General features: G+C 43.6%; 2 protein-coding genes across 6 annotated transcripts; one reads left to right on the forward strand and one right to left on the reverse strand.

Moving 5' to 3' along the window:
• The first annotated feature begins 1,521 nt into the window (after positions 1-1,521).
• LOC121747190 (4,5-DOPA dioxygenase extradiol-like) lies at positions 1,522-3,334 on the forward strand. The gene is made up of 3 exons (XM_042141191.1): positions 1,522-1,825; positions 2,421-2,791; positions 2,874-3,334. Exons 1-3 carry the CDS (start codon positions 1,583-1,585, stop codon positions 3,064-3,066), a joined length of 807 nt encoding a protein of 268 aa, XP_041997125.1. The 5' UTR covers positions 1,522-1,582; the 3' UTR covers positions 3,067-3,334.
• Positions 3,335-3,368: 34 nt separating this feature from the next.
• On the reverse strand, positions 3,369-20,037 carry LOC121747188 (lysine-specific demethylase JMJ706-like). 5 transcript variants are annotated; one of them, XM_042141186.1, is made up of 12 exons: positions 19,542-20,037; positions 19,356-19,464; positions 7,963-8,338; positions 7,496-7,652; positions 7,197-7,416; positions 6,638-6,691; positions 6,480-6,559; positions 6,127-6,404; positions 5,604-5,999; positions 5,164-5,519; positions 4,724-4,987; positions 3,369-4,209 (listed from the first exon to the last, which is right to left on the reverse strand). In XM_042141186.1, the coding sequence occupies exons 2-12, from the start codon at positions 19,419-19,421 to the stop codon at positions 3,862-3,864; spliced, it is 2,595 nt and encodes an 864-aa protein (XP_041997120.1). In that variant the 5' UTR covers positions 19,422-19,464; positions 19,542-20,037; the 3' UTR covers positions 3,369-3,861. The 5 variants fall into 5 exon arrangements, with proteins under 5 accessions (XP_041997120.1, XP_041997121.1, XP_041997123.1 ...); XM_042141187.1 differs by lacking the exon at positions 19,356-19,464; XM_042141189.1 differs by lacking the exons at positions 19,356-19,464; positions 19,542-20,037 and adding an exon at positions 8,853-8,959.
• Between the last annotated feature and the right edge of the window lie 3,568 nt (positions 20,038-23,605).

The following is a 23,605-nucleotide window of genomic DNA, read 5'->3' on the forward strand; positions in this document are numbered from 1 at the left end:
AATGAGGTTGACGAAGAAGAGGCTTCGCCTTGATTAATTGGCTCACACCACTTGAAGAAATTGCATTCGTTCTTCTCACAAGTAAAGTAAAGCTTCCCTTTTGACGGTTTGGTGTCGCTACTGACGATTCAGAGTGTCGCTACCTTCTTACAAAAACAGAGCAGGGTCCTAAATCGAAGGTCGCGCCAACCGCCGTTGTCGCCGGAATTGCTGTTGGAAGTCGACCGATGCATTTCAAACGGTTTCTCGGTGTGTTACAGGGATGGGGGAAACCAGACGAAGAATTAGGGTTCTTCGCTGATTGTGTGGGGAAGAAAGAGAGTAAGCGTAATAAAAAACGATGAAGTGTGTTAGCGATAAAGAGAGGAAAATGAAATAATTTGGGGAAAATAAATAAATTTTATTTTTTAATAAAATAAATAAATGGTAGTGTTTTTTAAGAAAAAAGATAATTGGTATTTTTTGGTATTTTTTGTTTAATTTAGTCAAACTTTTGCTAAGTAACGGTTGACTTGCGTATTTTAACGGAGCCGTCCAAAAAGGACCTAACCGACAGCGATTTTCGTATGTTATGGACCCGAAAACCTGAAAATGAATGTAACGGACAAAATTCGTAATTTGACCATATGTTTTGGACCGAAAAGGAGTTGTACTCAAATGAATAAGTATTGACATTGAAAATTACTATATCTATTAGTGATTTGGAATACTGAATAACTTAAATCTCAGTTAGATGAGAATTTATCGTTTAGATTTTGAGCTATATAAGTTGAAATTTTCAAAATTTTCTAAAAATATAACGTTGTTTTACAATACTTGTACACTTTCATAGTAAACCGATTTTTTTTCGGTAAGGATCACCTTAAACATTTTATAAAATATCACCTAATACACCAACATGAAATTGACATGTGGATATTATTTTAAAAATCATAAAAATACTGCCACTTCAAATTCCTCACTTTCAGATTGGAAGCAATGCTTGAAAATTAAGAGGGAAAAGAGAGATTTAATGGTGGTTGCGAATTTATGAGGGAAGGGAGAGATTTAATGGTGGAACGTACTATAAGACGGTTTCGAAATCGATCACCTACAATAAACCCTAAAACAAATCCTAAAATACATTTACAACAAAATAAAATGGACTCCACCATCACTTATTAAAATTGTTCATGTTTATAAGATTATTTGATTTTGTTGTGAGTGTGTTTTAGGATTTGTTTTAGAGTTTGTTATAGGCGGTCCTTTCCGAAGTGTTTGGCATGAGTAAATTTGGACCGGCAGTATTTATGATTTTTTAAATAATATTCACATTTCAGTTTCTTGTTGGTGTATTAGGTGATATATTATAAAATGTTGGAGGTGATCCTTACCGAATTTTTTATGCATCAACTCCAACTCTAGATGGATAATCATGTATAATTAGCCATAACTAACTATTTATAACTAAAATAATCTCAAAATTCAATCTAATATTGATTGGAGTTGAAGCCCAAGTGAATATAAACATTGAAGTGGCCATTATTGGACGCAACAAACAATAACATTATTGGATACAGAACTGAATCGAGAAGAGATTTTGATGGCGGCGTCGTTAAGCGAAACATTTTTCATCTCCCACGGCTCGCCGATGCTGTCTGTGGACGACGCTATTCCCGCGCGTCACTTCCTCAAATCATTTGGTCGTACATCGTTGACCGACAAGCCCGCTTCCATTCTCATGGTTTCAGCCCACTGGGAAACCCCCCAACCCGCCGTCAACGCCATCGCCGGCCCTTCCGATACCATCCACGACTTCTACAACTTCCCCAAACCCTTGTACCAGGTTACCTACCTCCGATTTATTTGAATTGAAAAAATCTAATTCTTCATTCAATTGATATCTCTGCAATTCCTGATCAACCAATTCTTCGTTGAATTGATATAGAGTTGATTTGATGCATCAGATATTGTTATTCATGATAGTGATCTGGTTCGAGATCATCGAATTTATCATCTTTAGGGGATTAAATCCTGAGTTATTGCTAAGTAAAAAACCTGTTGTGACATAGTAGAGTAACTGAGTGATCGAAACAAACAGAAACACAGTGGCTCATCAACGTTGTGTTGGCTATTACAGTATTTGTTGCCCTACTTTTATATAAATAGACACACAAGGACGGGATAGGCCCAATATGACAATTAGGGCCCAATACAACAACATAGCATACCGTCGGGCCGCCCGTTTGGCTAGCGGTAGACTAACAAAACCGATGAGATTACAGAAGTAAATATTCTTGCATTTATTATTACTATTCGTTGTAGTTCGTACCGCTTGTCTACTTATCATTTATGTAAAAAAACAATAAGTCAAAATGATTAATTCGATTGAATTTTCAAGTGAATTTGTTCAATGTGTTTAAATATGGAGTAATTGACAGCTCAAGTATCCAGCACCGGGAGCACCGGAGCTGGCGAATAAGGTGAAGAAATTGCTGGAGGCGGGTGGATTCGAGCATGTGGTCGAGGATAAGGAGCGCGGGCTGGACCATGGGGCATGGGTTCCACTTATGCTCATGTATCCAGATGCTCATATTCCTGTGTGTCAGCTTTCTGTCCAAACACATATGGATGCAACTCATCATTTTAACTTGGGGAGGGCTTTGGCCCCCCTCAAGAAAGAGGGAGTCCTCATAGTTGGTTCTGGTTCCGCCACACATAATTTGAGGACTTTGATTGACCCCAGTGATTCTGTTGCTTCATGGGCTGCTGAGTTTAACAATTGGCTTAGAGACTCCCTCCTCAACGGAAGGTATGCACGGATCGATCATCAATTATTTTCTTGTTTCTACCCTTTGAGATAATGGGTTTAATGATTGGGTTGTTCATGGCAGATATGAAGATGTGAACCAGTATCTGGAGAAGGCTCCATTCGCAAAACAAGCACATCCACGGCCTGAACATTTGTATCCTTTACATGTAGCTATGGGTGCAGCTGGTGTGAATGCAAAAGCTGAGCTCATCCATGATAGCTGGACCAGTTACACTCTCTCTTATGCCTCTTACAAGTTCTCTGAGTCAACCTAAACAGACAAGCCATCTTCTTCTCTTATGATGCAATGCAACTGTTTCAATGATTATTTAAGAATTGTTTTCCATATGCTCTTGGGTATGAAATGGAGCACCCTAGCCATAATTAAGTGGACTCTACATATTTCAGTTATAGGTTTGTGTTCAAGTAGTACCAGTAGATGATGTTTGTGGTAGTGGTTGTTTGTCTTTTCAGTTTTTGTGATTTAAAAGAAATGTTAGCTCTTGTCAATATTAATGGGAATTTAATGTTAGAAGAATGTTATTAGAAGAGTAAAAGAGTAGCAATGCAACAAAAATGGCCCATCAAAAGATAGATTTTTGTTCGTGTAGTGGTCTTGAAGCGTGATGGCCAGTGTCTACAAAAAATAATGTGGTGATAGTCCTATCAATGGGAAGCAGCAGAACAGGTATTAATGAGTCATTGCCGGGAATTTACCCGTTGCAATGTCCTCACAAAAATCAATCAACCGTCAAATACCAAAACAAGGGAACTAATCTAATATCTACTCACTGCGTGTGCTATTATTCTCCAGCCAAAGACTGGAAAACACACCCCGGCTCGAGAACCCCCAATGAATTGTTTACCCTGCAAATCGCCCCATTTTGAGGCCTGCACAAAAAATATGATGATGCTTTTACTCTAAACTTGGTTAATTTGTTCACTGCTCCCCACCGTGGAAACTTGTAAATTTCCTGTGTTGTTAGATTCCCAATCGAGGCAAATGTTGTTAGCAAAGTCAGCTTGTTGAAGATAATCAGTGGCAGATCATCAGCACTCTGATAAATAATTTAGTTCAACTGCTCCTTGTGCCCGAAAACTGATGGACCTTTGACTTTAAAGCGCCTGGGCCCTATCTCAATCTGCCGAGGTTCCCTCCTGACTTTCCCCACCTCATTCTCATGCCTTTCATCTCTGTCAAATTCTCCATGCTTACTTACAACTTCGTTTCCTGCTCTCTTAAACTTGATTGAGATAGGAATGGCTCTCGCCTTCAGCGGTTTGTCCCTTGACAGACCAACTAAGGCTTCTTTTGATTCAGCAGAATTACAATTACTATCAGCAGTAGAACACCACTCATATGATGTTATCTGCTTGCAACGTAATTCTGGTTGGAGTTTCTTGAGACGCTTGAATCCCTGATACATAAACTAATATTATAAAAAATAAATGAAATAAGAAATGTAATCAGAGATCTCCCACTAAATAGTGCACAACTGTTTAGTTAGTGTGACCAAGAGCAAAGGTGAAACATGATTTGGTTGTTCTCAGACATACCATGTTTGTTTTAGTCAGTTGTGTAAAATACAAACCGTTTTACACCAAAACAATACATTCTCAAGGTGCAACAGAGCTATAAATTGGGTTAGAAAATAACTAAGAGAGCTATTAGTAAGTATTTTTATAGAGATGGTTGCAGCTGAATGCTGGAGTGCATTTCTTTAGATATCTTTAGTTTCCTCTTTTTTCAGCTGATTAAAAGGGAAAAGGCCCTATTTCTCCAAATTTCATTTAGGTTTTTCCTTTGCTATTATAAACATACAAGCAAATAGTAGAATACTACAACCCTCTTGACAAAATTGACTGCATTCCGGATTAACATTGAAGGATTATAGATGCTCTAAAATAACAAAAATGCCTTAAATTCTCTACCTGTTGTTCAGTATTAACATGGCCAGCGTCACATACAATCTTCAGGTCCACTTTACAAGATCTCCGTTTGACACAGAAAATTTCTGAATCTGAATCATCACTTTCTTCAGTAATGGTACTTCTGGTAGCCAGACAGTGACCAATTGTGCTTTGGGAAACAATATATTCACTACATGAGGCTTTTGAGACTTCCGAGCTATTTCCAACAATATGTCTCGACAACAGCTGAGACATTTGATTCTTCATGTTGGGCACTTTGTGTTCCTATGATGCCAACAAAAATTCATAGCCATGTAAGTTGACTTCTTGAATACAAAGTCTATATACTTGGTCGTGTGTGTGTGTGTGTGTGACTATGTGGAACAAACAACTTAAACGAGAATACATCTGTGTGTGCGTGACTGTGTGGAACAAACAACTTAAACGAGAATGAATCTTACATTGGTGTTACAGTGAGGATTTTCAGTTGACATTAGTGACGATGAACCAAAACCAGAATCATAATAACAATATGAAGTTTGAGTCCCAGTTGATCCATTGCCATCACAAAAGGGATGATTTGTAACTTGGGACGTTTTTTGAGAAATTTCGCAGTAAGGTATATAACTATCACTTTCAGCTCCTGAGAATATGCTAGATAGCAAAACAAAGTCCTCACTCTTTCTACAACATTGTTCAACCTCAAGGGACATACTCTCCTGTTCAAACTTCCTCGCTGCAGCTTCCATATCCAAGATATCTTCCCTCACAGACAGTGTTAGAATACCTCCACAATTCAAATCAATCGATTTGATATCTGATGTGAAACCAAAAAAATTTCATCATTATCGTATAACAATCTCGGTGAGGAAAGTTAACATTAACATGGAGTCTGTCATACCATGGCGAAGGCACAAAGGATGCAAGTAACACCGGCAATTGAGATATGCTACATAACAATCACGTTTGCATAGACTGCAAAGAATTGTTCCATGGGAAAAAGAAGAGACATCAATGCATTCATTCAATTGCATCACACACCAACGAGCACGATGCTGAAATCGGATCAAATTTACAAAAGAAACCTTAATGCTTTCCTGACATATCAAATCTTGGTATGTATATTCTGGGTCTTCAAGTTCCACACTAGCATGAAGTAGCATTGCTTCTTTGCATAGGAGCTCCTCTTGAGGAAGGAGAGGAGTTCTGTTAAGCAAAGCATAGCGCCGGCTAGCTATTGTTCCCAACGGAAACCAATCACCAACAGCAAAGTTGACAGCTTCACCACAATTGAAACCTGAAAGCCCCAAGATCAAATATACTTCACTGATTAGAAAGATCAGGAGACGACATAATCAAAAGGGTACCAAGTTCCAGAGAAAAACTGTAAACCACAAGTTCTTAGAGGAGAAAATTCGACATACCATGACTGAATCCGGCATGATAAGCCCTGGGGAAAGTTATAACATATTCACCAGGCTTCTGCACAGCTTTATAAACAGGAATATCATGCTCTAGCAAAACTTTGGGTGGAAATAATGTCGTCTTGCCTAAGAGGACATCAAAAGCTCCATCCTCGCCCTCAGATGACAATATTTCTTGAGTATAAACATGCTCCCTGACAACCTTTTCAAAATCAAGAGCTGCAGGACCAGGAATGCCATACCAAGTTTTTGCTGCTCCACAGTGATGATAATTGATGCTGCATATGCAAAAAAGCATCAGCTTAGACCTGAATGAGCCAAAATGGTTGTATATCAAATAGGAGAGTGCCTACCTGTATAAGTAATGATCTTCCACGTGCCATGCAAACATGCTAAAAAGCATTCCAATGTAAAGCATCGGTTCAGTGACTCCCTTGGATACACCAAACATAAATTTAGAACATTCCTTAACTCATATAACATACAGTATCAACAAAAGGATTCAATTTACCGGAATAGAAGTTTCTAGAAGACGCAGTATGGATTTTGGCAACAGTGAGAGTTTCTGAAATCAAATAATACAACAAGAATTACTTATATGTCCGCATAAATATCCTGAACAAGCTTAAGAAAAGCTAGATATGACAGAGAGGAGGAAGTGGTGGACGAGAATGGTTATGAAGTTCAAGAAAATGAAGAATGGTAATTCATGGAGAACATTTTTCTGACACTAGAAAAAGCTTTGAAATGAATGGATATGGAAGAAACTCAAGCACATGAATATCATGACCTGTACATGGGTAACTAGCAGTAAAAAAGAAGGCATACAATTATCTATATTATGAAGAACTTCCAATAAGGAAAAGTGGCGAGGTATTAGAATAAAGCCATAAAGATCATAATCAGGGTTTCATGGACTACAAAATCATGCAACTTAGAATATGTAAGTGCCTCAGAAGTACATGTTTCTTGGTTCCATTTGCTTGGTAGAACTGAGATTCCAAGACCAAAGGTAACTAGAGTATCAGATAAAACATAATTAAGGGAATTTTGTTCGGTGGAGTCAAGACCTTCAAGTTCCATCTGCTTTTTCCAAGCGGATCACTGGGAGAAGATGAAAATGCACTACCATCAACATCACATGCATATTCAACACTTTCGGTCTTTCCACAAGATATTTCATGCCAAAATTCTTTTTCCATGAAGGAGTGAGGAAGGCATCCAGCACTATAATATCTACGAGCAAAAATCTTGTTCGCCATTTTCTCGAAGTCGCGAAATGTATAGTTTCTGAAAAAGCACACTCGTATTGAAAGCTTTAAAATAACTAAGAGTATCATATCTCATATTAAAAAAATCAAGTATTCACCTTCCACTCATGAAAAAAGTGACCTTGTCAACGCTGTTCCATTCAGCCAAACGAAGAGGCTGCACCCTAGTAGTAAATTTGAATCCAGCTTTCTCTTTCATAAGAACTACACCAGCAGGAACAGAAGCACTCACAGGAGATACAATCTTGCAGATACCTGAAGATGAAGCAAAATTTCAGTAGTAGTTTTCAATCCAAGAATCTATAACACCAAACTATTATAAACAATTATTAGCATAAAGTGAATGGAGGAAGAAATGTAACACTAAAACACTGGAGTAGGACAAATGTATCATCATTTACTAGGTCAAACAATATAAGCCTCCGCAAGTAACAACCAAACCTAGAGAACTTGAGTAGAACTCAAGCAGTGTGAAAAGATATGGTAAAACCTATTTATCAAAGAGAAAAAGTATATTAACTGAAACAGAATATTTGCATGAACCAACAATGTAAAATTAGCCTACCATATTTTGAGGCTTCTTGAGCTATCTTTTGCAAATAAACTAAAGGATCCTGGAATTCCTCCACACTTGGAGTGTACACCGGACATTCCAGTATTTTCTCAGTCCATTCAAAGTCAGGTGTATCAAACTTTGCAACTTTGCGCTTATAAAATTCAGCTCTTTCATTTAAATTGCTGCCAATATTTGAGGACATAAAGGAGTTTCTATGCATCCTCACACCACATGGTACGGGTCTTAAAGCTTCCCCACCACTTCTATGCATCATGTAAGTCAAACAGGAGGAATCATCTTCCCTTTCTATTTTCATCTGATCTAGCCTTTTACACTTCAAAAAATCCAGTTTAGATTCTTTTAACACACAAACCCTTCCTTCCACCTGCCAAACAAAGCAATAAAAATAAGATGTATGCATGTACGCATACCTCTAAGGCTAGATTGAAACAAAATCATCTTTACTACTACAATCTAATAGGCAGTGCACATCATCAAAATACCTATTTCCATAAATTTGGTAAACAAATCCACGAAAGGGTAACCTGTTTTCATCATTTCACTTTGTTTTGTTTCCTTTATTGGAAAAACTCAAAAATAATTTTCTGGTGTCATATCATGGCTCTATCCTTCTTACAAACAACAAAATTCAAGAAAAATATGAGCGCAATAATCATTCAATGTATTCATTGAAGAGAGCAGTGTGTCTTCGCCAGCTATCTCATCAGGCAAAACCAAAAAGTGTTAACAGTGGTTGTGAGAAAGACGCATGCCAGCTCAAGGATGAAGATGTGGCAGCCCGATTCACATCAGCTTGTGCAACGAATGAAAGTGAAACAAGTCTTACAAAGAGTGTGGAGAACGTGTGTAAGAAGGATCCAGCTACTATAGATAAGAACCTGCCAACTGGTGGTGTGGACCACAAACGTAGCTGGAAACAAGTTGTTGCCGGAGCAGCTTGATTTGTATTTTTGTGTAATCAGTTATTATATGCTTTTAGGGTTTATTATCTTGTGTGCTAAACCCTGAACCCTAAACCTCCTACATCCATATATGTATAGAGTTTGACAGCAGCTGCATTCATTGAATGAAACAGTGAAAATATTTCCTTTCTCCGCTTAAGTCTTCTTTGCTTTCATTTTTCATGGCTTGCTTCATAATCTTTTATGGTATCAGAGCAGGATTCTAATCCTGGCTCTTTTGCCTCTTGCTTTATCCCTTCATTCCATTTTAAGGCATGGCGGATTCCAATGAATCAAACGCTAGTGCTGATTCCTCTTTTCTATCCATTCCATCTCTGCCAAGTAATTTGCCTATCTCTGTGAAACTCACGGACTCCAACTTTCTTATATGGCAACAGAAAATCGAAGCAACTGTGTGGGGCTACGGCCTGGAAGGCTATCTCACAGGGGAAACTCCTCTGCCGCCAGCACTCTCTTCAGCCGACTCCCTTACTGCCGAGATGCTTGCTAGCCGTCGTCAAGATCAGCGGCTGAGAGCATGGTTGCTGTCCTCTCTTTCAGAAAGTGCCCTGATTCAACTCGTCGGGCCCAAGACTACCAAAGATATCTTGAAGGCTCTACTTACCAACTATGCTAGTCAATCCTTGGCTAAGATAATGCAGATCAGATCGCAACTTCAAAACACCAAGAAAGAAAATCTTGGGATGCAAGAGTATCTCAACAAAATGAAATCTTATTGTGTTTTCTTAGGATCTGCAGATTGTGCAGTCACAGAACGAGACCAGATTCTCTATATTCTTGGTGGGCTTTCGCAAGAATATAACTCAGTAATGGTGGCAATCTCATCAAGGCGTGAGCCATGGACAGTGCAAGAAGTTACTGCACTACTTCTGACTTTTGAGACAAGGCTGAAAATGGATTCAGTTGATAGTGCAGGAAGTGCTGAAGGAACACAACCTTCTCTCAACTTGGCTCAGCAAACTGGGCAACGAAATGGGAACTCACACTTTTCATCCCATTCCAGCAGAGGTGAGAGAGGAAGAAGTGGTCGTGGAGGAAGAGGAGGCAGGAACTATAACAACTCAAAGCTAATATGCCAACTGTGCCAGAAACCTGGGCATGGGGCTGACAAATGTTGGTATAGATATGAGCCAAATGGATCCTCTTCAACCATCCGTGGACAGCAACAGCAGCAATATCAGCCACCACAACACCCATCAGCACACCTAGTGCAGTCAGTCACCAAATCCTATGGGATCCTCTCCTTTAGTGGCATGTCCATCAGAGTACAGCTATGACTCCTCCAACACCACAGCTTGGTATCCGGATTCAGGAGCAACAAATCATGTTACAAATGATCTGAGCAACTTCACTCTTGGGTCAGAGTACACAGGAGGTAAGAAACTTGCTCTTGGTGATGGTCATAAAATGAATATTGCTCATATTGGGGAAACACATCTTCTGCCTGATACAGGTTCTCTCTCTAGCAAAAAACTCCTTCTAAAAAACCTTCTACATGTGCCTAACATAACCAAAAATCTCATTAGTATCTCTCAATTTGCTAGAGATAACTCTGTTTTCTTTGAGTTTCATCCTCTCTCTTGTTTTGTCAAGGCCCGACAATCCAAGGAAATCGTGCTCAAGGGAACTCTTGAGGATGGACTTTATCATTTCCTTGTTAGTCAGCCAAAAATATAGCGAGGCACTGCCTCCACTCCTTTCAATCAAGTCAAGAATCCCTCAGTCAACACATCTCTTTTGACAGATCCACTCGTTTTCAGCTCTAGTTTATGCACTGATGTAGCCATTTGGCACAATAGATTAGGACATCCTTCCTATGATGTTGTTAAAAAAGCTCTTGATGGATGTAATATTCCACTTCAGTCAATGAAAACAAATTCTCCATGCCATTCTTGTAGCATATCAAAATCTCATAGATTACCTTATATACTTAATCAAATTCAGAATGCACATCTCCTCTACAAATCATCCATAGTGATCTTTAGGGGCCATCACCAATCTCTTCAAGAAATAATTTCAGCTATTATGTGTCTGATAAGAGTTAAGGTACCGGACAATAAGAGGAGCACAAGAAGTGCTCTATAAAATATGCAGAGGAAGAAATAAACTCCCACACTCAATCAGATGAAAGAACTCGGCTTTATTGATATGAGAAACGAAATGACACTTCAACGGAAATCCTCACAAGGAAGCCTACGATACTACGATCGTCCAATACTAAATTCCCAAGATACTTTTCTGCATTTTGGAACTTCAATATATAGACTTACAATTAGAGAAAAATCAGCAATTACTAACAGCATCTGTAACAACTTAATTTGAATTTGAAAACTCCTAACTACAGCCGAGATTTGTGCGCCTGCCGCTCCTTCATTCTTCCTCCTTTTCCTCTGACTCGGTTGGCCAAACAACCTGGCGGTTTCCCCTTTTGTAGACCCGCCAACTCCTATCAACTGCCCGGGTCGGCGAAACAGCCTTGTCCGCAAGGCGGAAGTAAGGGAACTGACCTGTCAAATCCGCCGTATCCATCCATGTGGCCTCGTCGACCGACTGGCCCGACCACTTGATTAGTAATTGAGGTGTTTGGCTCCCGTCCCGTGTGACCACCCGTTCTCCCAGGACCTCCTCTGGTAGAAACGGTGGCTCGGCATCCAGCAAGACCTCTGGAAGTTCGCCGTCCGGCGTTGCAGAGCCAATCGCCCGCTTTAACAATGAGACGTGAAATACTGGGTGTATGCGAGAACCTTCGGGTAGTTTAAGGCGATAGGCCACTTCGCCAATGCGAGCTTCCACCGAATAGGGCCCATAGTAGCGAGGAGCTAGCTTTCGGTTAGGAGCTGGGAAGAGGGATGACTGGCGGTAAGGACGAAACTTTAGATAGACTAGGTCTCCCACGGCGTACTCCACGTCTCTACGGTGTTTGTTTGCTGATGCAGCCATTCGCTGTTGTGCGCGGAGCAGATGTCGCCTGAGCAAGGACAGCGCCTCGTCACGAGACCGGAGGGAGTCCACTACTGCTTGGGCACGGATTTCACCAGGTAAAAAACTGTGCAGCGTGGGTGGGGGTCTGCCATAGACTACCTCAAAAGGGGTGGTTCCCGACGCGGAGTGGGCACTCGTGTTATAGCAATATTCCGCCCATGCAAGCCACTTGTGCCATTGTTTGGGGCGCTCGGATGCAAAACAACGCAGGTAAGTTTGTAGACATCGATTCAGCACCTCGGTTTGGCCATCCGTCTCCGGGTGATACGCTGAACTCATTCTTAGTTTGGTACCCGTCGCCCGGAATAATTCGCGCCAGAACGAACTCAGAAAGATAGGGTCGCGATCCGAAACAATGGAGCTTGGGATTCCATGCAAACGAACAACCTCTTTAGTGAAAAGTTCAGCGACTTGCTTGGCCGAGAATGGGTGGCGAAGGGCGATGAAATGGGCGTACTTAGAGAGACGATCCACGATGACGAAAATGCAGTCGACGCCGCCGGACTTAGGGAGGCCAGATAGGAAGTCCATGCTCAGATCCTCCCAGACGCGCTCTGGAACGGGAAGCGGGACGAGGAGGCCAGCGGGCGCTTGGGTATCAATTTTATTCTTCTGACAAGTTGCACAAGCAGCCACGAAGTGTGTAATATGCTTCATCATTCCCGGCCAGTATACGTTCGAGGCAAGGCGTCGGTAGGTACGGTATGCCCCTGCATGACCGCCGGTGGGGGTGGCGTGGAACTCTGCAATTAACTGCTGAATCCAAGGTGAGTTGGCTGGTACCGTGATGCGCCCTTTATAGAAGAGTATGCCATGGATTAATTCATAGTGGGCCGGTCCCTGCTTGCCTAGTTCGAGGTCAGCCTTGATCTTGGACAGAGCTGGGTCTGCAGCTAGAGACGACTGGACCTGCGACCAATCAGGCCATGTCGGTCGGGAAATAGCCGAGAATTCTACCCCATCGTCGTCCCGCCGAGATAGAGCATCTGCCGCCCGGTTCGTCTTTCCCTCTTTGTAGACGATGGAGAAGTCATATCCGAGCAATTTCGCAGCCCAATTCTGCTGCGCAGGCGTGGACAAAGGTTGCGCAAGGAGGTGTTTTAAACTCCTTTGGTCGGTATGAAACGACGACCCAACAGATAAGGACGCCAGTGATGTATAGCGAGCACCAAAGCCATCAACTCCTTCTCGTATGCCGACTTTGCAAGCCAACGCCTTGATAAGGTCTTGCTAAAGTAGGCGACGGGCTGTCGATCTTGCATAAGGACCGCCCCCAACCCATGGCCCGATGCATCACATTCAATAACGAAGTCGTTGGTGAAATCAGGCATCCTTAGTAACGGGGCTGATGTCAATGCTGTTTTTAAGGTGTGGAAAGCCTGATCCGCTTCGGGGGGCCAGGTCCATTTTGCCTTGCGGGTGGTGTCGATCGGCTTCTTGAGGAGCTGAGTCAGAGGCGCCGCGATCTTGCCATAGTCGCGGACGAAACGCCGATAGTACCCCGTCAACCCAAGGAAACCCCGAACTCCTTTTAGGCTGGTGGGTGTTGGCCAACGAAGCACTGCAGAGACCTTGGAGGGGTCCATGCTCACCCCTGCCGCTGACACCACATGACCGAGATACTCCACTTGGCGCCGCCCAAGGAGGCACTTCTTTGGGTTAATTATCAAAGAGTGGTCCTCGAGAACGGTGAAAACCAGCCGAAGGTGAGATAAGTGCACGTCCCAAGAGTCGCTGTAGATCAAAATGTCGTCGAAGAAAACCAGGACGAACTTACGGAGAAAAGGTCTGAAGATTTCATTCATTAGACTTTGAAAGGTGGCGGGGGCGTTCGTTAGGCCGAATGGCATTACGAGGAATTCATAGTGGCCTGAGTGCGTACGGAAAGCGGTCTTGTGCACATCGGGGGCGGCCACCCGGATCTGATGGTACCCGGCCTTCAGATCGAGCTTGCTAAACCAGCAGGATCCATGTAGCTCGTCAAGGAGTTCTTGGATAATTGGGATCGGGTATTTATCTGGCACCGTGCGCTTATTTAATTCCCTGTAATCGACACAGAATCTCCACGACCCATCCTTCTTTTTCACCAGCAACACCGGGCTGGAGTACGGGCTGGTGCTTGGTTGTATAACCCCCGCGTCGAGCATTTCCGCAACCAAACGCTCCATTTCATCTTTCTGAGTGTGATTGTAACGGTAAGGCCGCACGGAGACAGGCTGTGAGCCTGGTTTTAGCGGTATCTGGTGGTCGGTGTGGCGATGAGGTGGCAGTGCCGACGAAGGGCGGGTGGCACGCGGGAACTCGTCGACCAGTGATCGCAGCTGATCACGCTCGGGCAGTGATAATGAAGGTTCTAACCCGAATTCTGTCGTGAGGCTTGGGGCTTCTAAGGAGCGCAAGACCCAACACGAGTCGCCATCCTCTAGCCTATTAATGTCAGAGGAAGAGCACGCCCGACGAGTAAGGGACGGATCGCCCTCCATCAGCACCCACCGATCGCCGACACGAAACTGCATAGTTGACCGTTTCCAATTTGCGACCACGTAGCCCAATGTTTCCAACCAAGAGACTCCCAAAATAATATCAATATTTCTTAAAGGAAATACGTAACAGGCCAAGGAAAAGTTTTCAGACGCCAACCGAAGAGGCACGGCGTGGCAGATGCCAGAAGCGCTGACCGACGAGCCGTTTCCCAGCGTGACCGAGTAGGGTGCCGTGGGCGTGGTCGGGAGTTGCAGACGTCTGACCAGCTGATCTGAGATGAAACAGTGACTCGCCCCGCTGTCGACCATGACTAGGATCTTATTGGAGTCGATGTCGCCGAACAGCTTCATAGTGCGGGAGGTATCCAAGCCGTTACAAGATAGTTCCGAAAGCTGGAGCTCCAGTTCGGTCCCGTTATCCATCTGGTTCTCGGACTCCACAGCGTCATAAATAGGATCATCGTCGTCGATGACAAGAACGTTGAGAGTCTTCGGGGGGGCAGCGATGAGTGGGGCCAAATTTGAGGCCGCATTTGAAGCAGGTGCCCGCGGCGATGTGCTTTTTGTACTCCTCGGAGGATATATTCCGGAAACGGTTGGGGCGGTTAGAACCCGAAGAGGAAAACGACGTCGGCGTCGGGGAGAAACCTTTTGGGCTCGGGCGAGATATACCCTGTGGCGGCAGAACCGCGGTTGAAAGAGGTTTACTCACCTGATGAGTACCAGAGAGTTGGTCCAGTTGTAAAGCCATTTGCACTGCATCCGAGTAAGAAGTAAGTTGCGCTGCCTTCAGGTGCATCCGAATCTCTGGGCGAAGGGCTGCCAAGAAGAACCCCAGATATTGGTGATCTGCTAGGTCCGGTATTTGGGCAAGACGAGCCTCGAAAGCTGCTACAAACTCGACTAGAGAACCTTCCTGTCGGGTAGAGGCGAAAGCCTCGTAGCCATCTAGAGCCATTTTATCACCGAAACGCTTCATTATCTCTCGTTTGAATTGTTCCCAATTGAGCGCCGGAAGACGGCGTCGCAGAAGTAGGAACCAAGGCAAGGCTGGCCCAGCCAAAGCCACCATTGCAATGTCCAGTCGCTTCTCCGGGGAGGTTTTGGACACCAAGAAATATTGCTCCGCGCGTGCGAGCCACGCTAAAGTATCAGTTCCATCAAATGTAGGCATGGATAGGTTCGAGTTGTCCCATGTTGCTGTCGTGCTGCTGGTGGAGTCACCATCCGTAGGAGGATCTGTTGATTGGGAAGAAGATCCCGTGGCGAGGGCGGTTCGGACCTCCGCCATAAAAGTCTCGAGTTGAGCTCCAATCGTTGTAACTTGCTCACCCGTTTTGGAACACTGGAGATTGAGTTCATCTACCATGGCAGTCAATGTCTCGGTCTTTTTCTCCAGATCTCCGGTGACCTTCTCTAATCCCTCCAGCCGCGTGTCCGTATTCCGAGTGTTAACCATCGTCACCGCACCAATTGATAAGAGTTAAGGTACCGGACAATAAGAGGAGCACAAGAAGTGCTCTATAAAATATGCAGAGGAAGAAATAAACTCCCACACTCAATCAGATGAAAGAACTCGGCTTTATTGATATGAGAAACGAAATGACACTTCAACGGAAATCCTCACAAGGAGGCCTACGATACTACGATCGTCCAATACTAAATTCCCAAGATACTTTTCTGCATTTTGGAACTTCAATATATAGACTTACAATTAGAGAAAAATCAGCAATTACTAACAGCATCTGTAACAACTTAATTTGAATTTGAAAACTCCTAACTACAGCCGAGATTTGTGCGCCTGCCGCTCCTTCATTCTTCCTCCTTTTCCTCTGACTCGGTTGGCCAAACAACCTGGCGGTTTCCCCTTTTGTAGACCCGCCAACTCCTATCAGTGTCTTTCATTGATCAATATAGTCGATTCACCTAGATATATCTCTTGAAGTATAAAAGGGATGTGCAATCTGTTTTTAAACAATTCAAGTTGCTGGTTGAAAACCAATTCTCTTGCAAGATTAAATTTTTTCAATCAGATGGGGGAGGTGAATTCCAAGCATTATCTGGTTTTCTCAAAGAATCCGGTATACTTCACAGAGTGTCATGTCCCTACACTCCACAACAAAATGGATTGGTGGAAATAAAACACAAGCGCATAGTTGAAACAGGCTTATCTTTTCTTGCTCATGTTGGGCTGCCTCACATCTTTTGGGATGATTCCTTTCTTACTACTACATATCTCATTAATCTCATGCCTTCCAGAACCATTGGAAACCTGTCACCATTTGAGAAACTTCATAAATCGAAGCCAAACTACGCTGCTCTCAGAACCTTTGGCTGCCTTTGCTTGCCTTTGCTATCCTTTTCTCAGACCATATAACAAGAATAAAATGGAATTCGGGTCTGTTGGAGCAACTTTTCTCGGATATAGCCCTTCCTATAAAGGTTATAAAGCTCTACTTCACGGAGGTAAAACCATCATCACAAGAGACATAACTTTTGATGAACTTGCTTTTCCATTCAAAAATAAGTCATCATCAGGCAATGTTCCTACTATCGTCCCTACTATCTCAGTTGATGCCTCTTTTCATGGTAGCTTTTTAACACCATTTTCCTCAGTTGTCTCTCATGTTCCACCTCTTTCAGTTGTCTCTCATGTTCATTCCTACATCAAAAACATCCAATCCTAACAATTTCCCTACCTCAGATAACTCACATTCGCATGCCTATGTTGATGTTCCAGCTTCCCCCATACTCACCGATCCTCCCTCACCTCAGTCACCTACTGATGTTACTCCCCCTCCTCACACACACCACATGATTACTTGATCAAAAGCAGGGGTTTTCAAACCTAAAATCTACACCATCAAATTGTCACCTGATCTAATTCCAAAATCTGCTATCCTTGCTCTTTTGATTCCTATTTGGAAAGTTGCCATGCTCTCGGAGTTCTTAGCTCTCCTTAAAAATCATACATGGATTCTTACCACTTTACCACCCGGAAAGAACCTTATAGGTTGTACATGGGTCTTCAAACTTAAAAAAATTTCTTGATGGAAGCATTGTCAGACACAAGGCCAGGCTGGTTGCCCAAGGCTTTACCCAACAGCCGGGTTTTGATTATTATGAGACTTTCAGTCCTGTGGTTAAACCTCCCACAATCAGACTTATTCTCTCTATTGCTGTCTCCAACGAATGGTCAATATCTCACTTGGATGTTAACAATGCTTTCCTACATGGAACCTTGAAAGAGGAAATTTACATGAAGCAGCCCATTGGTTTTGAGCAAGGAGGGCCTCATCTTGTTTGTAAACTGAACAAGGCAATATATGGTTTAAAACAAGCTTCTCGAGCTTGGTTTTTATCATCCACTGTGTTTTACTTTCTCTTGGATTCACTCAATCAAAGGCTGATGCTTCTTTGTTCATAAGGCACATTAGCACTGAAGTAATTTATCTTCTACTCTACGTTGATGATATGCTCATCCCTGGTAATGTTCCATCTTCTATTCGGACTGTTATTTCTCAACTTCACTCTCATTTCTCTTTGAAAGATCTAGGGGAGGTGAATCTATTTCTTGGTGTGGAGGTTTTAAGAACTAAATATGGCATGCATCTTAGTCAATCCACATATGTTCAAGATCTTTTAAAGAGAGTGAACATGTTAGGAGTAAAGGGGTGTCCTACACCCATGGTTTCTAACTGTGAGTTAAGAAAATCAGTAGGGAATCTTTTCGAAGATACTAAGCTTTTTAAAAGCACGGTTGGTGCACTGCAATATGTAGCAATCACAAGACCGGACATCAATTTTGCTGTTAACAAAGTGAGCCAGTATATGGCTCAACCTCTGGACTCTCATTGGAAAGCAGTGAAAAGGATCCTCAGATATTTGTCAGGGACTTTGAATCATGGGATTCACATAAGAGGTGGAAGTGGAAGAAGCATTATAGCGTTTTGTGATTCTGATTGGCTTCAGACTTAGATGATAGGCGATCAACAAGTGGTTATTGCACTTATTTCGGTGAGAATCTGATCTCTTGGAGTGTGAAGAAACAGACAGTAGTAGCTCGTTCTAGCACAGAAGCAGAGTATCGCAGTTTGGCGCATGTGGCAGCAGAAATCAGTTGGCTGCATTCACTTCTTGGTGAGCTGAAGGTAAAGAAGAAGGGAAGTTTAGTTGTTTGGGTTGACAATTTGAGTGCAATAGCACCAGCCTCGAATCCGGTTCTTCATTCAAGAACTAAACACATTGAACTGGATGTTCACTTTGAGAGGGACAAGGTTTTGGCAAATGAGTTGGAGCTCAGGCATGTGCCTACTTTAGATCAAATAGCCGACATCTTGACCAAACCTTAAGTCACCAATCCTTTATCAGATTGCGAGAAAAACTTGGAGTGGTCGAGCAATCTAAGCTAGGATTGAGGGGGCATGTTAACAGTGGTTGTGAGAAAGACTCATGCCAGCTCAAGGATGAAGATGTGGCAGCCCGATCCACATCATCTTGTGCAACGAATGAAAGTGAAACAAGTCTTACAAAGAGTGTGGAGAACGTGTGTAAGAAGATGGATGCAGCTACTACCTGCCAACTGGTGGTGTGGACCACAAACGCAGCTGGAAACAAGTTGTTGCAGGAGCAGCTTGATTTGTATTTTTGTGTAATCAGTTATTATATGCTATTAGGGTTTATTATCTTGTGTGCTGAACCTCCTGCATCCATATATGTATAGAGTTTGACAGCAGCTGCATTCATTGAATGAAACAGTGAAAATATTTCCTTTCGCTGAGTCTTCTTTGCTTTCATTTTTCATGGCTTGCTTCATAATCTTTTACAAAGTAATTGTTTCCTTGCCTTATGTAACACATTATAAGCAGTGTGATATGAGATCAAAATCCCAAATTATAGTACTGATTGAAAACAAAGTGCAAAAAACAATATATGCATATACAATTATACATACAAAAAATAATGAAGAGATCAATTGGATGACAGTTGCGAATATCTCATCAATCAGGAGCATTATCATAACAATGCTTAAGATCCAAACGATCAAAAGTCAGCCATATGAACTACAGAAATTGAAAACGGAAAATAAGAGAAATGATGAGGCACGATTTAATAGACTAGAATTACAAATACTACTTACCATCTCATAGCGGAAAACTTCAGTATTAGACTCCGTCTTCTCCAAATTTTAGCCGGAAACAGAAAAATCAGAACAAATGTTGACTGAAAATTCCATAGGCAACGATTCAGGGCCAAAAAAACAATGAAAACTCGATTACACCTCCCACATTCTCCCTTAACCGAGTCAAACTCAGATCCGATCTTTTCCACCCACCGAGTTACCCAGCCAGCGAAACAGGCGTTGGCGCCTTGCGAGACGGAGTCCGAGTCAACATACCCGGCGGCACTGTTTCGCCAGCGAGAGGGCAATTTTCCGGCGGGTGTAGAGACAAGCAAGCACAATCGCGTTTTGTAAGTACAGAGAGGGGAACAGTAGATGGAATCTTGACAAAAGTGGGTTTTGCCGGCAGGGGCGTAGCTCGGTTGGCAACGGAAGGGTTTAGGGTTTAGGGTTCAGAGAGGGGAACAGTGTAAGTACAGAGAGGGGAACAGTAGATGGAATCTTGACAAAAGTGGGTTTTGCCGGCAGGGGCGTAGCTCGGTTGCTATAATGAGTCTCTCACTGCTCTCGTGTAGTTGCTTCCATCTCTCAGGCACAAGTGTGAGGCATTGGGAGATGGACTTCTGGCAGCCAGTGGATTAAGCCTCCCCTAACGGGCTATTCCATACCCTGATTGAACCCCCTCACATAATGTTGGGCCAGAGTGTGAGCGCCTGATTGAACCCCTCACATAATGTTGGGCCAGAGTGTGAGCGGCGAAGGCGACGGAATCGCTTTTTTTTGCTACAAAAGTGGGTTTTGGAAACCGTACGAGAGAAGAGGAAATGATAATTTAATACACTTTCTCTGTAATTCGTCACCGTTGAATTGATTAAACAAAAATTAATTACAATTATTTCTGTAATCTTGTTTATGTGGTTGGTAGTCGGTGCTGCAGCTGGATTACCCATTTTGCCCCTTAACGGGATGGATATTTACTGGTGTAGTTAGGGAAAGAGATCTTTTTCGTATGGGCTAAAATGAAATGACGATAATACTAAGGAGTTGGCTAGGAGGTAATAGTAACGTGGGGTGAGGAACAGGTAATGAGTATAAGGACGCAGTTTCCTCGGCCGTTGGATTTTTCGTATTAACGGTCACGAAACAATACAACAAATCGGGAACGGAGAAACGGAAATATGGAATAGAGTTTAAGCATTTGATACATATTGTTGTTTCTATTGCTGCGGCTGTGATACTATTAATATTGTATTTTTCGTTTTTTCTTTTTCTTTTTTTTTCGTAGAATCAAAACAACTTGGTAAACATATCTTCATATCACAAAATTAACTTTACGGAGTAATAGAAACCGCAAAAATACTATGACGTTCAGTTGGTTAGACATAAGACATAATAATAGTAAAATAAGTACAATAAGAGATTAGTCATAATAAAATTCTTATAGAACTAAAATATATATGAGAGTAAAAGTAACATAGTTAATACTTCCTCCACCCCTTGGGGATGTGATTTGTTGCTAACTTTTCTTAAGTGCTAATGTTACGAAGGCATCCACACCAAACCCATTGGACGTGAGTGTAGCAGGGGAAACGGCTGGCGAGCTGTTGACGGAAGCGCCAGCCGAGGACGAGGAGCGAGCACCATCCGAGGACGAGGAGCGAGCACCATCCGAGAACGAGGAGAGAGCCGAGGACGAGGAGCGAGCACCAGCCGAGCACGAGGCCGAGAACGAGGAGAGAGCCGAGGACGAGGAGAGAGCACTAGCCGAGAACGAGGAGAGAGCAGAGAGAGACGCGGTGCCGAGCAGGAGCTTGAGGCCAAGGGATCGGTTGAAACCTCCCAACCGATTCCTTTGATTAGTTGGAGTCTTTTGGTCATTTAATTATTTTTGTTATTTAATTATTTTTGGTAATTAGTAGTCATTATGTAATTAACGTTTTTTATTATTTTCCGTCGGGTTTTCTTTGTTGGTTCTTTCCCGATGTAGTTAGGATAGGTCGAACCAACCCTAGGGTCCATAGATTATAAACAGGGCTCTTCATTGTTCCGAAAATCATATGAATGAAGAATATTTTTGCCCAAGAAATTGCGTAATACTTTGAACCTTTGTATTCTGCCGACGAAGAGTGAGTCTTCGCGCCAGATTTTGTTTCAGCCGCCGATCTTCTTGTTGAAGACGCCGGAACGAGTGTTACTTGGTGGAATTGGTCAGGATATTCACGTTAAGAGCAGGAGCATCTTAACAAGTGGTGCTTTCATTCCGTACTCATGGATGTGTGGGACGTCAACAACCCGTCTCGCCCGCCGCTGACAGGGGGCAACGCGACGGAATTGGGAATCGGCTCATCTCGCCGCCAATCTGGGGTTGTGTTTCGAGAGAACGCGGGTCAGCCGCAGGAGCAGGCGCGCGGGGTTAATCGTGAAGGGGACGTCGACCCTTTCAAACTAGGGTTTGATCGACTTATGTCTCGTTTCGATCAATTGGAGATGCGTATGGATAATTCTGATCGTCGGATGGATAATATGGAGGGTCGACCCATACAGGAGGATGATCTCTCGGTTGAGGAGTCCGATTCCGACGATCGCGAGTATCGTTCTTTTCGCGATACGTACGGCCAGCCCAAGGATTGTAAACCTAGACGTCAGGCAGGTTACCGCGGAGGGCGACCGCCACGGGGCGGGCGAAAGGACGTGTATAGAGGGCGTGATTCTTATCGACGAGAGGAGGGAGCATCGCCCGATACACGCCCGCGGCGCACGACAAGTTGGGACCGGCCCTCTGCGCGCCTGAAAGGGGGCCCTACTCGCCGCCCAACGGTGTGGGACAGTCCCCGCCATCGGGAGCAGGGTGCTTGGAGACATGGAGGTGATGACAACACGGGCGTCACTATGCGGGCACCGCACTTCGACGGCTCAAATGCGACGAATTGGATATCACGCGTCGAATATTACTTTAATCACAAACTGATGCCCGAGGAGGACAGGCTACATTACACAGTTATGTTATTCGAACCTCCGGCGGCAGAATGGATTTTTAACTATCAGAAGAACAATCCCTACGTTACTTGGCCCGAATTTTTGGAGGACGTACGTCATCGTTTTGATCCTCAGAGTTTCAAAAATTATACGGGTCCCCTTGCGAAATTGGTGCAAACGGGCTCTGTTACTGAATATCACAACACCTTTGAGAGGTATTTGGACATAGTCCAAGGTCTTTCGGACGAGGCATTGATCCCAATTTTTGTTGAGGGTTTGAAACAACCGCTCCAGGAGACGGTGGAGTTGCAGCAACCGCAATCACTAGCCGAGGCGATGGCGCTGGCGCTGCGGTTGGGAGCAAGTCAGGAGCAGCGCGCGCAGCAGGCTGTTGCAACCCAGAAGCGGCAGTGGCAGAACAGGGACTCCCGGCTCGCTGCGGGGGCCCCGACGACCAGCTCCGCCCCACCACCGACTGGGGCGCCATCGACCAACCCTCGCTTTGCTCCAGTCAGGGTTTCGCTGGCTGAAAAATCGGAGAGATCGAGGAAGGGGTTGTGTTGGCATTGCCCCGAGAAATATACCCCGGGACATGTGTGTACGGTGAAATTGTTGTGTTATGTCGGGGAGGAGGATGACGAGGATACACGACCGGATACCGAGTGTCAATTACAGGATGATCATGTTATCACGGCAGACCTATCTCACCTGCATTCGTTGAATGGGAACAGCCGGTCTAGGCCATTTAGGGTGACAGGAAACATTGGATCAACGGAGGTGGGCGTGCTTATTGATACAGGAAGCACCCACGACTTCCTGCACCCGCGAATTGCGGAGCGCCTCCAGCTCGCTTTGACACCTATTCGACCCTTTCGGGTATACGTAGGAAACGGAGCCTCGTTATTATGTGCCCACGTGTCTCGTCGCACGAAGTTGACTATACAAGGTGCTCAGTTTTTGGTGGATTTGCACATTCTGGAAGTGCATGGAGCGGATGTGATCCTAGGGATGGACTGGCTCGAATCACTTGGCAAAATCTCGGCGGATTTTGTTGGGAAAACCCTGGAGTTCCGACGGGGAGAAGATGCGATCGTGTTGAAAGGGGA

Source organism: Salvia splendens, chromosome 9, assembly GCF_004379255.2.
Source record: "Salvia splendens isolate huo1 chromosome 9, SspV2, whole genome shotgun sequence".
Taxonomy (NCBI): domain Eukaryota; kingdom Viridiplantae; phylum Streptophyta; class Magnoliopsida; order Lamiales; family Lamiaceae; genus Salvia; species Salvia splendens.

Bases quoted from the DNA above. Each gene is read 5' to 3' on its own strand.
- LOC121747188 (XM_042141186.1), bottom strand. From the start codon at position 19,421: ATGATAATGCTCCTGATTGATGAGATATTCGCAACTGTCATCCAATTG. The intron at 8,339-19,355 runs GTATGTATAATT...TTTGTTTGGCAG, and splicing joins TGATCTCTTCATTATTTTTT to GTGGAAGGAAGGGTTTGTGT. The intron at 7,417-7,495 runs GTGAATACTTGA...GTGCTTTTTCAG, and splicing joins ACTTTTTTCATGAGTGGAAG to AAACTATACATTTCGCGACT.
- LOC121747190 (XM_042141191.1), top strand. From the start codon at position 1,583: ATGGCGGCGTCGTTAAGCGAAACATTTTTCATCTCCCACGGCTCGCCG. The intron at 1,826-2,420 runs GTTACCTACCTC...AGTAATTGACAG, and splicing joins TCCCCAAACCCTTGTACCAG to CTCAAGTATCCAGCACCGGG. The intron at 2,792-2,873 runs GTATGCACGGAT...TGTTCATGGCAG, and splicing joins GACTCCCTCCTCAACGGAAG to ATATGAAGATGTGAACCAGT.